This window comes from Aspergillus japonicus, assembly GCF_003184785.1.
Source record: "Aspergillus japonicus CBS 114.51 unplaced genomic scaffold BO86scaffold_36, whole genome shotgun sequence".
Classification (NCBI taxonomy): Eukaryota; Fungi; Ascomycota; class Eurotiomycetes; order Eurotiales; family Aspergillaceae; genus Aspergillus; species Aspergillus japonicus.
The window spans coordinates 114,561-129,146 of NW_020291673.1; the positions used below are offsets into that span (position 1 = coordinate 114,561).

At 52.8% G+C, this 14,586-nt stretch overlaps 7 protein-coding genes across 7 annotated transcripts; 2 read left to right on the top strand and 5 right to left on the bottom strand.

Moving 5' to 3' along the window:
• The first annotated feature begins 269 nt into the window (after positions 1–269).
• ade1 (bifunctional aminoimidazole ribotide synthase/glycinamide ribotide synthase) lies at positions 270–3,441 on the top strand. The gene is made up of 3 exons (XM_025670048.1): positions 270–813; positions 887–1,414; positions 1,467–3,441. The coding sequence occupies exons 1-3, from the start codon at positions 534–536 to the stop codon at positions 3,107–3,109; spliced, it is 2,451 nt and encodes an 816-aa protein (XP_025526145.1). The 5' UTR covers positions 270–533; the 3' UTR covers positions 3,110–3,441.
• A 111-nt stretch (positions 3,442–3,552) lies between these two features.
• BO86DRAFT_131226 (uncharacterized protein) lies at positions 3,553–4,189 on the bottom strand. The gene has a single exon (XM_025666103.1). The coding sequence runs from the start codon at positions 3,989–3,991 to the stop codon at positions 3,662–3,664; it is 330 nt and encodes a 109-aa protein (XP_025526146.1). The 5' UTR covers positions 3,992–4,189; the 3' UTR covers positions 3,553–3,661.
• act1 (actin ACT1) lies at positions 4,070–6,345 on the bottom strand. Its single transcript, XM_025672389.1, has 7 exons — positions 6,239–6,345; positions 6,042–6,072; positions 5,754–5,809; positions 5,532–5,562; positions 4,700–5,471; positions 4,413–4,644; positions 4,070–4,364 (listed from the first exon to the last, which is right to left on the bottom strand). The coding sequence occupies exons 1-6, from the start codon at positions 6,243–6,245 to the stop codon at positions 4,414–4,416; spliced, it is 1,128 nt and encodes a 375-aa protein (XP_025526147.1). The 5' UTR covers positions 6,246–6,345; the 3' UTR covers positions 4,070–4,364; position 4,413.
• Positions 6,346–8,418: 2,073 nt separating this feature from the next.
• On the top strand, positions 8,419–9,354 carry fes1 (Hsp70 nucleotide exchange factor FES1). Its single transcript, XM_025666104.1, has 2 exons — positions 8,419–8,965; positions 9,031–9,354. The coding sequence occupies exons 1-2, from the start codon at positions 8,537–8,539 to the stop codon at positions 9,271–9,273; spliced, it is 672 nt and encodes a 223-aa protein (XP_025526148.1). The 5' UTR covers positions 8,419–8,536; the 3' UTR covers positions 9,274–9,354.
• Positions 9,355–9,877: 523 nt separating this feature from the next.
• BO86DRAFT_390448 (UPF0220 family protein) lies at positions 9,878–11,217 on the bottom strand. Its single transcript, XM_025672390.1, has 4 exons — positions 10,986–11,217; positions 10,605–10,865; positions 10,371–10,468; positions 9,878–10,306 (listed from the first exon to the last, which is right to left on the bottom strand). Exons 1-4 carry the CDS (start codon positions 11,082–11,084, stop codon positions 10,243–10,245), a joined length of 522 nt encoding a protein of 173 aa, XP_025526149.1. The 5' UTR covers positions 11,085–11,217; the 3' UTR covers positions 9,878–10,242.
• A 181-nt stretch (positions 11,218–11,398) lies between these two features.
• Positions 11,399–13,089, bottom strand: BO86DRAFT_341850 (uncharacterized protein). The gene is made up of 2 exons (XM_025669092.1): positions 12,963–13,089; positions 11,399–12,908 (listed from the first exon to the last, which is right to left on the bottom strand). The coding sequence occupies exons 1-2, from the start codon at positions 13,012–13,014 to the stop codon at positions 11,521–11,523; spliced, it is 1,440 nt and encodes a 479-aa protein (XP_025526150.1). The 5' UTR covers positions 13,015–13,089; the 3' UTR covers positions 11,399–11,520.
• A 157-nt stretch (positions 13,090–13,246) lies between these two features.
• BO86DRAFT_341852 (Vps55 family protein) lies at positions 13,247–14,432 on the bottom strand. Its single transcript, XM_025669093.1, has 3 exons — positions 14,113–14,432; positions 13,824–14,037; positions 13,247–13,675 (listed from the first exon to the last, which is right to left on the bottom strand). Exons 1-3 carry the CDS (start codon positions 14,149–14,151, stop codon positions 13,542–13,544), a joined length of 387 nt encoding a protein of 128 aa, XP_025526151.1. The 5' UTR covers positions 14,152–14,432; the 3' UTR covers positions 13,247–13,541.
• Positions 14,433–14,586: the final 154 nt, after the last annotated feature.

The following is a 14,586-nucleotide window of genomic DNA, read 5'->3' on the forward strand; positions in this document are numbered from 1 at the left end:
CATCGCTGCTAAAAAAAAATTGACTTTTTAAACTTCCCCCCCACCACCCCTCCAACCATCAACTTCGTGGGTTGTTTGAATTCATCCCTTTCTTTTTTTCTTCGCGCAGGTCGCTTGCTAGGTGAGTTGCTGAAGGTTGTCTGTCTTTCTTGGTGCAGACATTGAGAAATCACCGTACGGGATTCCGTCAGATTCAAAGCAGAGACAAAAGATGGAGAAAGACAAGAGAGACTCCACTTCAACTCTTGAGTATTGACTGACTCAATTCTCCCCCCCCCCCCCTTCCCTCTCTCTATGAGAGCTTCCCTCCCAGGCATCGCTCATCTTTTGTCTTCTTATTTTTTCTTCTTCCCTTTCCCCTTTCCTTTCTCCGTTTCGCCTAATCCTTCACTATCCTTGACTGCAATTGACTCTTATCGTCCCACTCTGCAACCACCACCCCCACCATTTCTGTCCCGTCCCATACTAATTTCGACCCAACTCCCTCAGGTTCACTCGAGCCCATTGCGCCTCCCCTCCTCCCTTCGCTCACCATGACTACCGAGCGGTTGCGCGTGCTCATTGTCGGCAATGGCGGTCGTGAACATGCGCTGGCCTGGAAATTGAGCCAGTCGCCCCGCGTCGAGACCGTCTTCGTCGCTCCCGGAAACGGCGGTACCGGCAGCGGTGCCTCAGAAAAGATTCAGAACGCCAACGTCAAGGGTGATGATTACCCCGGACTTGTGGCCTTTGCCCAACAGAACGGTGTGAACCTGGTGGTACCTGGTCCCGAGGCTCCCCTCGTGGACGGCATCCAGGGTTATTTCCAGGCTGGTGAGTATTCTCCGCAAACACAAATCCAGGCCACAAAAGTCAGCGCAGCCCCACTAACCACGGTCACGAACAGTCGGTATCCGATGCTTCGGTCCCTCCAAGGCCGCTGCCCGCATGGAGGGCTCCAAGACCTTCTCTAAGGATTTCATGAAGCGCCACAACATTCCCACTGCCGCTTACGAGAACTTCTATGAATATGAGCCCGCTCGCCAGTATCTCGACTCCGTTTCCCACCAGGTCGTTATCAAGGCCGACGGCCTGGCCGGTGGTAAGGGCGTCATCATCCCCACCACGAAGGAGGAAGCCCACCAGGCTCTTCGTGAGATGATGGTTGAGAACCAGTTTGGCAAGGCTGGCAGCGAGGTCGTCATCGAGGAATACCTTGAGGGCGATGAACTCAGTGTTCTCACATTCTCCGACGGCTACACCATCCGTTCTCTTCCGGCTGCCCAGGATCACAAGCGCATCTTTGACGGGGACCAGGGCCCCAACACCGGTGGCATGGGCTGCTACGCCCCGACCCCCATTTCCTCTAAGGCCGTGCTGGATGAGATCGACCGCACCATTGTGCAGCCATCTGTTGACGGCATGAGAAGAGACGGTCCGCCATCATCCCTCCTTTGGTGTTTGTATCACACTAATACGTCTTCCAGGATTCCCCTTCGTCGGCATTCTCTTTACCGGTTTGATGATGACCAAGGACGGCCCTAAGGTCCTTGAGTATAACGTTCGTGGTGGAGACCCCGAGACCCAGACTCTGCTGCCCCTGCTCAGCGATGATACCGATTTGGCCGAGATCATGGTTGCCTGTACGGAACACTGGCTGGACGGTGTTTCCATCAAAATCAAGCCCAACTTTTCCACCACGGTCATTGCCGTCGCTGGTGGCTACCCTGGCTCTTACGCCAAGGGCAAGAAGATCACTCTCGACTCTCCCACCGAAGGGACCCTCATTTTCCACGCCGGCACTAACCTTGTCAACGGCGAGTTGCAGACCGCTGGTGGCCGTGTCATCGCGTCCACCGCGACCGCTTCTAGCCTTGAAGAGGCTGTCCGGAAGAGTTATGAGGGCATCTCTACCATTCACTTCGAGGACATGTTCTATCGCAAGGACATCGCCCATCGGGCTTTCCGCCAGCGCGATGCCGCCGCCGCTCAGAAGGAATCTCTCACCTACGCCGCTGCGGGTGTCTCCATTGATGCCGGTAACGACCTCGTCAATCAGATTAAGAGCTCCGTCGCCAAGACTAAGCGTCCTGGTACCGACGCCGTGATCGGTGGCTTTGGCGGCCTCTTCTCCCTCGCCGCCGCCAACTCCACCTACGACCCCAACTCCCCGACCTTGATCGGTGCCATTGACGGTGTCGGCACCAAGCTCAAGATTGCTCACGCGGCCGGTGTACACAACACCGTGGGTATTGACCTTGTCGCCATGAACGTCAACGACCTGGTTGTTCAGGGTGCGGAGCCCCTCTTCTTCCTCGACTGCTACTCCTGCGGTCACCTCGACGTGCCCACGGCCGCCGCCTTCGTCACCGGAGTCGCCGATGGCTGTGTTCAGGCTGGCTGTGCCCTGATTGGTGGTGAAACCGCTGAGATGCCCGGTCTCTTCGTCGACAACACCTACGACGCTGTTGGTGCTGCCGTTGGTGCCATCAACACTACGGGCCCCAATGCCCGCCCTATCCTTCCCGAGACCGCGGCCATGAAGGCCGGCGACGTGCTGCTGGCCCTGGCCTCTTCGGGCCCTCACTCCAACGGCTACTCGCTGGTCCGCAAGGTCGTCGAACGCTCCGGTCTTAGCTACGATGCCGCCGCTCCCTTCACCATGCCGTCTGCCACCGGGCCCCAGACCCTCGGCCAGGCCCTTCTCACTCCCACTCGTATCTACGTGAAGCCCCTTCTCAAAGCCCTCTCTATTCCCTCCGCCACCCCCACTGCTCCCAACTCTTCCGCCATCAAAGGTCTTGCTCACATCACCGGTGGCGGTCTGGTCGACAACGTCCCCCGTATGTTGCCCTCAACCCTGACCGCACACATCAACGTGGAGGGCTGGAAGCTGCCCTCGGTCTTCGCCTGGCTCAAGCAGACTGGTAACGTCGAGGCCATTGAGATGGCCCGCGCCTTCAACTGCGGTGTCGGTATGGTTATTGCCGTCGAGAAGGGCTCCGAGGCTGCCGTCAAGGACCTCCTCCAGAAGGAGGGCGAGACCGTTTATGAGATCGGAGAGCTCCAGGCCAGAAAAGAGGGCGAGGAGGGATGTGTCCTCACCGGATTGGAGAGCTGGGACGCTTAAAAGAAAACCTATCCTGAAATGATTTTATACCAACTGCTGCGATAATTGTTTTTTTTTTCCTTTTCCTTTTCTTTAAAACCTGAATGAAAAGTGTCATTGTTTCCTTTTTCTCATGCATCCTCTTCCTCGGGATTATGTTTAGATGAGGAAGTGGTGTGATTGATGTTGATTACGATTTGTGCTATGCCACCAGAGCACTGTTTGCCTGGTTTCTTGGATGTATCTATGATTTTATTACATATACCTCCTCTCGATGAGAGTGACATTTCTTTATGTTCGAGCCCCAGCACGAGCATGATGAACATCTATATAATTGATGGATTCTTAACCTGATTCTCGATATGCCATCCAGGCCAATAAATCGAACAAGAAACAAAGAAAATTCCTATTGACTCTTGTCCGACAGCGGGCATGCTACTTGGAATAGTTACTACTTCAATTCTCTGCATTTTCCTATAATACTTCGAGTAAATAGATCTTGTGTTATTCCTTGCTGTCCCAATTTCTCTCCCTCTGACAACCCACTACATACATACTCCTGCTGAACCTACCTCAAATCACGTGTAAGGCAGAAAGCAGGGCGAGGCCGATACCCCCCCAGAGCCAACAGTACGGAACCAGGACACGAGATTGACTTAGCCTGGTCATGGGCCCGGTAGACGAGAAGGTCCCTAGCCAGCCAAGAAAAGATGACATCATGAGCAGAGCCTCAATGCTCAAGCAACATGTATGAGTATCGACTGCAAACAAAGCCGGGGTAGACTCCGCCAGGAAATGGGAATTATCGGATGGCGGACGCAGAACTGTTTCAAAAATGGCTACGGCAGGTGTGACTATGGTGAGCAGGTTTGCGGAGACATCATATTTGCAGTAGCAATTCATAGTGTCACAGCTGAGAAGGAATACGCGTGCAAGACTTAAACACGAGTGTAAAAGACTTATATGAAGAAAGCTTTCCCCAGACTGACCACAAGTCCCATATACATCTCGGTCCTACACCATTGCCTGGTCCGCTTGTCGCCGGATTTTCCGGGCGGTGGCCAGGGATGGTGGCCCTGGGCCAAGTGGCAAGCGTGTTTCAAAATGAAAAAAAAAGTAAAAACCATCTCTATTCGACAGCTAAAATAAAAGTTCCTTTTTCAGGCGATCTTCCTCCTAGTGCGAGTCAGAGAGGGCCCGCCAGTCACCAGTGTCTCCGTCGGGTCTTTTGATACATGAGGGAATATGAGAGTACGAAACGAATCACGCGCAAGAGCTACCAGAAATTAGCACACGTGCCAGTTCACCAAAGAACGCAACATACCTTAGAAGCACTTGCGGTGGACGATGGAGGGACCGCTCTCGTCGTACTCCTGCTTGGAGATCCACATTTGCTGGAAGGTGGAGAGGGAGGCCAGGATGGAACCACCGATCCAGACGGAGTACTTGCGCTCGGGAGGAGCAATGATCTTGACCTTCATCGAGGAAGGAGCAAGGGCGGTGATCTCCTTCTGCATACGGTCGGAGATACCAGGGTACATGGTAGTACCACCAGACTAATTCATCATTAGTGGAAGCTCATGGGGGGAAGAATCGAACACAGAAACTCACCATGACAATGTTGCCGTACAGATCCTTACGGACATCAACATCACACTTCATGATGGAGTTGAAGGTGGTGACGTGGATACCACCGCTTTCGAGACCCAGAACGCTGGGTTGGAAGAGAGCCTCAGGAGCACGGAAGCGCTCGTTACCAATGGTGATAACCTGGCCGTCAGGAAGCTCGTAAGACTTCTCGAGGCTGGAGCTCTGGGAGGCGGTCTGGATCTCCTGCTCGAAGTCGAGGGCGACGTAGCAGAGCTTCTCCTTGATGTCACGGACAATTTCACGCTCAGCGGTAGTGGAGAAAGTGTAACCACGCTCGGCCAAGATCTTCATGAGGTAGTCCGTCAGGTCACGACCGGCCATGTCAACACGCGAGATGGCGTGGGGGAGGGCGAAACCCTCGTAGATGGGAACGACGTGAGTGACACCGTCACCAGAGTCCAGAACGATACCAGTGGTACGACCGGAGGCGTACAGCGACAGGACAGCCTGGATGGAGACGTAGAAGGCGGGGGCGTTGAAGGTCTCGAAGACGATCTGGGTCATCTTCTCACGGTTGGACTTGGGGTTGATGGGGGCTTCGGTCAAGAGAACGGGGTGCTCCTCAGGGGCGACACGGAGCTCGTTGTAGAAGGTGTGGTGCCAGATCTTCTCCATGTCATCCCAGTTCGTGACGACACCGTGCTCGATGGGATATCTGAGAGTGAGGATACCACGCTTGGACTGTGCCTCATCACCGACGTAGGAGTCCTTCTGACCCATACCAATCATGATACTGTGAATTCATTAGATTCATTGGGAGCCCGTTTCGGATTGAAAAGGGGGAAAGCTTTACCCATGGTGACGGGGACGACCGACAATGGAGGCTGAAGGCAATGGTTAGCATCCTGGAATGATGGCAGAAAGAAGAGACGATTCACCGCCCGCTCTCCTCCCCCGCAATGATAGCCACTCAATGCAAGGGAGCCGTATAAGCATGCCTTGCAGAGGGTGTGGCCATCACGAGGGTAGGGAGGGGTAGTTCGAAAAGCTGGTGGGGGGAGGGGGGATGACTTACGGAACACGGCACGGGGAGCATCGTCACCGGCGAAACCGGCCTTGCACATACCCGAACTAGAGAAGACCAGTCAGTAGAAGCTTCGCATGAATCATGGTTAAAGCTCAATAGCCCTCATGTTTCCCAAAGCTCGAGGATGGAGATTCAGGCAAGTACGTCGGCGACCGGGAGTTGTTTAGGGCCGCGACCGGAGCCGACACGTATGTTTTGCCATCTCACCCCCCAGCATGGGCGGAACATGAGGAACGAGCTCCATTGCCAGAAACCATCATCGATTCCAAAACGTACCCATTGTCAATGACGAGAGCAGCAACTTCCTCTGTAGATTCGAAAGGAAAACAGTTAGCGAAATGCAGCAATGTTGAGTTGGTGAATGATGATGAGACGAGGGGAGGGGGGGGGAGGGGGGTTGGAGGATAGAGGACGGTTTCAGGGGAGAGCTTGGGGGAGCAAGCGAGAGAGACGCAAGGTGGCCGAAAGCTTACCTTCCATGGTGACTGTGGGATTAAGAATCGAACTACGGAAAGAAAAAGAAAAGAGAGAAGAGAATTAGAGGGGGGGGAGGGTAGTTTGTGGTGGTGGTGAAGTTGGATGGGTGGTGGTGGTGATGATGATGATGAGATGGGAGAGGGAGGAAGAGGTAGGAAAGGAAGAGGGAGAGAGGGAGAGAAGGTAAGAGAAGGCGGGCGGGAAAAGAGAGTTGAGTGAGTTATTGGTAGAGAGTGAGTGAGAGGCAAGAGATTAGGAGGCCGGCGGGTGAGGGTGTGTAGTCAGCAAAACACAACACAACACAACACAACACAACACAGAACAACAAGACAAGAACAAGAAAACCACCACAAACAACAACTTTGGCAGCAATTAGTGGATTAAGTCAATTGATGGGTCAGAATCGGGTTCTTGAGGTCTGGCTTACGGGAGAGGGGGGTTTTATTTCCTAGATCTGGTGGTCTCTGGTGGTCTCAGGAGGAAGACGAGGGAGTTGTGTACTGAACTCTTCGGTAACAGTACTGTATAGTTGTCCTTCTGGGACGGAAACAAGCCCAAGGGGGGGGGGAGGCAGAATGGAGGGGGGAAAGGAGGGAGGGAGGGAGAGAGAGAGAGAGAAAGAGAGAGATAGTGGGGGGTTTGTCTAGACTGGTCTGAGTCTAGTTTGAGCGTAAAGCAGTTCGTTGATTGCACCAGCTCAACTTAGTGAGTCTTTAGTGCCAGTTGCTGTCACCGCCACACTACCCAATTCGGGGAGGGCCTCACAAATGGGGGGGTGGAAAAACTGGGTAATGAACGGAGAACGAGAAGCCCAGAGGAGAAGATGGGAGCGGCGGGAGGAGGAGGAGGAGGAAGAGGAGGAGGTAAATGTGTAATGCGAATACGATTCCCGAACCACAAGCTCAATAGATTCTCATCCTCTCTCCCTTTCCCATCTTATATACACCCTTCACTCATCATTCCAAGTTCCCTTCCACACACCCCAATCACTCAAATAGTGGTTGCCTTCAGGCAGAATGATTGTTGCTGCGGAAAGTCTGGAGTCTGGAGTAAAAGCATTGCTTGCGCATTGCGCATCCCTCGTGGGGCACAATCGATCCTGATCCAGGGTTGCTGTCGTCGCCGCCGTCCGGACCAGAGAACAGGTTGCTGAATGAATGTCCGATGATGCCACGCGCGATAATAATAGCTTAGTCTAGTCTCTAGGCCAAGGAATCATCATCGCTCCATTTTCCTCCTCTTTACCCCCCCCTCTTCCACAAAAACTCCTGATAGTCGGACGGTCGGAAGGCCCCTCCGGCTTCTGGATCCCTCTCCTTTCCTTCGATTCGAAAGAAATAATGGAGCCAGTAGTTCAAGGGGTTAGGTTGTTTATTGACTTCACGTAAAGTGTCGGCCCCTCATTCATCTGGACGTTTTCTAGCGTTACTGTCATTTGTGCTCGGTGTCCCTGAACGGGTCCATGATCATCTTTCCTCATTTCTGACCGACCGGAAAGAGGGTCAATTTTCGGAGGAAGGCTCGACAAAACCCGAAAGGTAATGTAAACAATTAGTGCTTCGTTGGTAATCTGGCGACTATCGATCGACTGATGCCTGATCATTCATAACCGCCCCTAATGTGATTTGATTCTTTTGGGGGGGATTAAGGGGAGGGGCCGATTTTACGAGCATCTGGACCAATTGCTTATCCTCGACGAGGATGTACCCAAGGTTTTGTGTTCGCCTAATCACGACGACCAAGGACTACATGCAATGTCAGATGACTGGCACGATGTGTTTGAACGATTGACTGTTTTCTTGATCTGATATCACAACTGATCGCATCGCGGGGTATCCGATGGCGGGGTATTCATCGCCAGCACTGCGCAAACAATCCGAAAGCAATTACCGTCCCCAGGAAGAAGATATCGAACCTAGAAGCATGAATGGTCTTAAAAGACCCTCATTGACCAGATGCATGATTGAACGGTAGTAAATAATAGATAGCCCTTGATCGCTAGCTATTGGCAATGTAAGCTGGCGATGGAAGAGAGTGGAAGGGAGCGGGAACCGCATGAACCCTCTGGATCCCTCCCGAACGTCACTCCGGTTTTTTTTTCGCCTGCCGAATTGTTAGTTGTCGAGACTGGCCGGAGCCTTTCCTACTTCCTCAACACCCACCATACCCATAATTATTCCAAACGACTGATTCATTTCTGCTTGTTCTGTAATAGTACATTTTGAAGTCGCAGTCACGACTGATCGATCTATTTTTCCAAGATCCGACACTTTCTGCTCTAGAGCCCCTCCACAATGGACCCCAACATGAACAACCTGCTCAAATGGAGCATCAAAGCTTCCACCGAGAACCGCGCCGACGAAGGTGACAACAACAGGGCTACTGCTGTTGCTGATGGTACCACGCAGCCCTCCAGCGCCGCTTCGCGCGGTCTCAATCCCGAGATGCTTTCCGCGCTCTTCGGCGGTCCCACCGACGCCGACCTGATGAAAGCCTCTATGCAGGCACTGCGCTCCGACGAGGTGGATCTCGAGAACAAGCTGATCGCGTTCGACAACTTTGAGCAGCTGATCGAGGGCATCGACAATGCCAACAACCTGGAGCCCTTGGGCCTGTGGACTCCTTTGGTGGAGTTGCTGCAGCACGAGGAGGCGGAGATGAGACGCATGGCGGCCTGGTGCATTGGAACTGCGGTGCAGAATAACGAGAAGGCACAGGATAAGGTATGTTTTCTCCCGCCCCCGCCCCCTTCAAAGCCTCTCTGCCCAGAATCTAACGACAATCTCAGCTCGTCGTTCTCAACGCCCTTCCGAAGCTTGTGACGATCTCCACCACCGATTCCACCCCCAATGTTCGCAAGAAGGCCATCTACGCCATCTCCTCCGCGGTCCGTAACTACCAACCTGCCATGGATGAAGTGACCAAGAGCCTGCCGGAGGGCTACTCCCGCGACAAGATCGACGCTGGCGATATGGATGCTGTGGATGCGCTCATGGATAAGCTGCGCGCTCACCAGGTTGAGTCAGCGTGAGCGGCTTGGCTTTGAAGGCCGAGATTACGGGCTTTGTCGCACACCCTGCACGAATTCGCCACTAGCTGTACGTCCGTAAGGCCGGATCATTGGGCTTGTCGAATCATACGTTACATGAACATCTTCATAGCTCGCCGACGGTAAACTGCTTCCGAGCACAATCAGGCGACTGCATACTTACCAGAGCGTCTTTCCTGGCTACTGATAAAGTTGCCTGTCGATCTGGGAGTCAAACTGCCTGGTGACAAGCACTTGGCTTGGGTCCATGTCGAGACCTGGACCGCCGTGAACCAGCTCATGTCCCGCACTTGGGGCGGGATCATCCGCTTACATGGCTCTGCATGTCATGAGTCCTTACTGCTATGCATGAAAATATACCCACCTTTTTGCCTATTTTGATGATCTGTTGCAATAAGCATTTTACATAGGCTCAAAGAAAGGAAGTCCATTTACGAATACTATATCTTTCAGCCTATCGGTTCTGACGTTTCCTCTTCTCTTGGCAATACGTATACATATATTCCTAGGAAGTTTGCGGAGGCCTAAAGAATGCACCGTAGGCAACACTCATCCACGCAATCATGCCCACTCGACAATTTGTGCCCTTGCTCCTACTCTCGTACCTAAATAAATGTGCCTAGGCAGTCGCAGTCATTGTTGCCATCAGGCAATACACGGTTATTAGATAAATCATCCGAAAACATGTATCACAGAAATAAATAAACATGCGCAATTTAACCGGCTAAACGAATCACATACAACCAAGGACCAACCCACAAATGCATTCAGAGACAACATAAAACAGAAACGCCGATCACGCATAGAAAGAGCACTAGAACTCATTGCTCAACCGGAAATCATAACCTCCCTCCCTAGGCCCAGTAGTGAACCCAATGCCGACCGACCTCCTTTCCATTTTCCAAGCAATCCACCACGTCCCTCTTCAGCCTACCAATCCTTGATCTTCATTCATAGAGCCAAATTATAGGTATAATCGTCTTCAATGTTCTGCGAAACCCAGAGCACCACCGAACTACGCCAACAGCATTAGCCCCCGCCACTTTCCATTGACTTCGCCAGGAAGAAAGAAAACATACCTCAACATGACCAACCCATTAGCAATCACATTCGCGATTCCAAAATACAAGGTGGGAAACGGGTACGACTTGATCAGATACTTGAGTACCATGACCGTCTGCGAAGCGATTGTTAGCGAGTCAGATCCCCTTCCTCACGTAAGACATCAGATGCCCCCCCCGTAAGGCTCCAAGCCCAAGCCCAAGCCCCAACAGAGAAACGAGAAAAGAAAGAAAACAAGAATTAGAACATACCACACTCCCCGCCAACCCCCCAGCCAACAGCGCGAACCCCAGAAACAAGACAAACCGCGCCTTCCATGCGACCCCACTCCCGCTGTAACTGAAGCTATCGGCGTGCAGCCGGGACTTCTCGATCGAATTGATCACCAGCATCCCCAGCGCCGAGCAGATGCCGGGGATCCAGTCGACGAATTTCACGTGCACGTTGGAGCCGTTCTTGGCGCTGTGCGAGAAGGCGGCCGCGTCGATAAGGAAGAAGAAGCCCAGGGAGAACTGTTCGATACATTGAACATTAGTATCAATCACATGGGTTTCGGGTATTTGGTAGCAAGAAAGGGTGGACTGGGAACGCGGAGAGAGAGAGCGAGAGAGAGAGAAGAGGTGAGAGCTTACCAGTGCACCGGAGGTGTAGACGCCTGCATTGCGGACGGCCGAGTTGTTGAGCCATTCAGGCTTGGACCATCGGAAGAGGCGGTTGTTGGAGACGTCCATGTTGCCCGAGCTGATCAAGCTGTAGGTGAGTGAGCGAGTGAAATGGCGGCGCGGTGGTGATTTCGTGGTCCCTGAGTTGAAGGTAAATAGCTAAGGTAGGTAGTAACTTAGAGTATGTTCGGGCTGGTTATCGGCAGGTTGCGGTCATTCGCGCTAGCTTGCCGATGATGATGCAGTTGCTTGCCCGGTCGGAGCTCGGAAGAAATCATCGGCCGGTCGAGGGTTGCATGTATACTCGCGTACAATACAATCAAGCTTCATCCATAGATTGATTTAAACCATGTCATTTGATATTGTGGTATCATATTCTTATTCTAAAGTGATCCCCAGGTTCACGCGAACTTGATTACACCCTCGAACACCTTGACCCTACCAACCCAAGATGCTTACTATGTATTTATCATAACTCATTATTCATCACCTGTACCAGCCAGGCTTAGTTCTCCTCACAGAACAGTCTCAAGAATTCGTCAATGCACGTCATTGCCTTCGCCTTCTCCAACAATGGTGGCGACCCCATCAGCCCACATTCATCTGCAGCCGCCGTCTCCTTCAGATACTTCCGCAACGCGAACGTTGACGCGCGATAGGTCGCGTGGTACATGGCCTTGAATTCATCTTCATCTGTATTCGACCCGGCATCTGCCATGATGCGCGGCTCTTTCTCCTCCGGCGTCTCGTCCTGATAACCCGGTCCGGTCCCGGTTTGCGGTCTACTGGAACCTCCCGTGCGTGTCGCTGTGGGACGGTTGAAGCCATAAAGCCGCATGCAGGTCAGAATCGTCCGCGTGATTGTGTTCTTATTCTCGGCAATGATTGTCCCCACGTCTTTCGGTGTCGTCGGATGTTCAACTTTGCCTCCTGGGGTAAAAGAGGGTGACGATCCACAGTCTCGTTTGATGAATGTAGTTGAAGTAGTAGTGGTGGCGGAGTCGATGAACGGATTGGGCGTACCTTTCCGAGAGCCCAGATCCCGCAGATGGCCCCGTCTGCTGCTGGGTCGAGAGGTATCGAATCGAGACTCAAGCGCCTTCCCTGCAATGCTCCCTCCGATGGAAAGGGACCGTGCTCGCTGCGATGCAATGCGTTCGATCTGAGGAAGAGAAGGTTCCTCGGATTCGCGCTTGATCCGTAGCGCTTGTAGTTGCTGTTGGGAGGCGTGCGAGAGTGAGTGCGCCATTAACTGCGACACCGCTTCACCGCCCTTCTGCCGGACTCTTCTATGATGCTGTGTGACGGAATCGAAGAGTGTGGCAACTCGTTTGCGTTTAGGGCTTGGAGAGTAGATGGCCGGAAGAAAGTAAGCGGACTCGTCATCGTGTATGGAGTCGTCGGTGTTGGGAGGTGCGGATGCGGATTGTGCTCGGGTGATTAGCGATGCAGATATGGGGGTAGCGTAGATTCTGAGTTCTTGTTTGATGACGGGTAGAACCTGGACTTCCAGATCTGGTGATGACGATTCAGGTGGGGTGGGAGGCCTTTCGGAGGAGGTTGTCGTTGAGAGGACGCCGTGGATCAATAGGTCGGTTGTGCCGGTGCTGGTGACCTTGGCTGATGCGCCGTTGTCGACACGAACAAGCAGACCAACCGGGCACTGGAATATTTGCAGCCGGTCAAGTTCGTCTTCTTCCAGCCAAATCGTACTCGTCAACTTGTCCTTGAGCCATGTTGTAGTCTCCGGGTTCCCCGCATGGAGTTCAAGGTTCGGACCAGATCGCGCGTGGAGAGGTATAAGCGCCGGATTGACGAAGCAGCGCAAGCTGAGACATGATTCTGTTGATAGATCAGATTGACAGCTGGATGATCTATCGACTAATCGTAGACCTGAATACAAGATTCAGCAGATGCACGCAAGCAGTTTTGTCGGATTCGGTTTACCGTGGAGTTGTGCTCCGCCCTCTAAGGCGATCGCGCCAGTCCAGACGTCCATTCTGCGTATCTAGATCTATACAAGCAGCTCACATAACGTGAAGTCGCGAGTTATCGGGTAGCGAGAGAATTGAGAATCGTAGGTACACAAAGTTCTTCGCTGGTCGACGTCCGGCGGGTATTTTTACACGAACGCGCCGGCGGAGCGCGATCCCACGTGATCCTATTATGAGTTCAAGGCGGAACGCATCGCCGCATGACGAGGTGACTCGGACAACTTGATAATCTACATAGGATGATCTTACCGGCAATAAGATCGGCCTGTACTGCCAATATTCTATATAAGTGCATAGTGGCTATAATACATCGACCGCATCGCCAAATGACAAACACAAAATCATAACAAACCCCATAAACACGCAAAGTCACCGTAATACTCCTACGGAACGGTAAATCATATCGATGGCTCGTGAAAAAATAAGTTAGACACATTGGGAGGGGGATCGGTTCATGCTAGGTTGAGAAATATTCTGCAGGGTGGGTATCCAACGCGAAGGCGGCCTTGCCGGGAAGCACGGCGCTCGGCTTTCAGAAGTCCTCCTGCTCCTTGAAGAACATCGAGAAGCTGATGATAGTTCCGTAGATGAGGAGACCTCCAACAATTGACATGACCATAGCGGGAATCTCGATCGCACCGCAATGCGCAAGGGCGGCTGGGAGAGCTGTATCGAGTGAATTCGGTTAGCTACCTCGCACGGTCTCAAGAAGTCAAACCAGCATCGCAAGCACCGTGATTCAAAGCACTCTACACCGGATATCGACGGGAGCGCTCGCAGATCATGCTTTTGGGATCGGAAAGTGCGAACTCACCAATACCCATCAATACCAGGAAGCCGGTCATGAAGCGGCCAAAGTCGGCAGCGGCGTTGCCGGAGCTGTCCATAAAGTCATCCGGATTGGCGCATCGTGAGCAGATCCAGTTGGGCAGGGGCGCAACAACATAAGTCGCAACAACAAGCAATGGTAGGAAGTTGTGCCAGAGAGCCGAAGAGAGGATCACAAGAAGAAAACCAATGGCAAGGACCTATGGATGAAATGCATTAGTAGGTGCAAGCAACTGAATTGAAAAAAAAGAACAGAGAAGTAGAAGCGCGCATACAAAGGAGAGTGCGATGATTGTTTTGAGTCCGGCGGTCATGGTTGCGGAGAAGCCCCAGTCGGTGTGAGGAGGGGTCGATAGAGAAGAATAGCTTTGTTGAGGGGGAGGGCGGAGAGCGAGGAAGCTCAGAAGAGGACACTGAGCAAGTAGTATCAAGGAAGATCCAGTGAGAGAGAATAAGGGTTGTGGATCGACTGCATGGAAGCCCAAGAGTAGAAGGGAAAGTGAGTAAGAAGGCAGGCAGAGGCAGGCAGAGGCAGGCAGGTATGAGTGATACAAGCTTAGCTGGACGGGAAGTCAGTGACGTCCGGGCGCGGGTGCTGGTGCTGGTGCTGGTGCTGACAGCCTCAGGCAATAATGATCAACTGCGGCGGAGCGGCGGAGGAGGAGGAGGAGTAGTGCTTACTGCTACTGCTAGCAACGCTACTGCTAACTGGCTAGCGGCGGGAAGCTCTCGTTCTTGCTCTGCTCTCG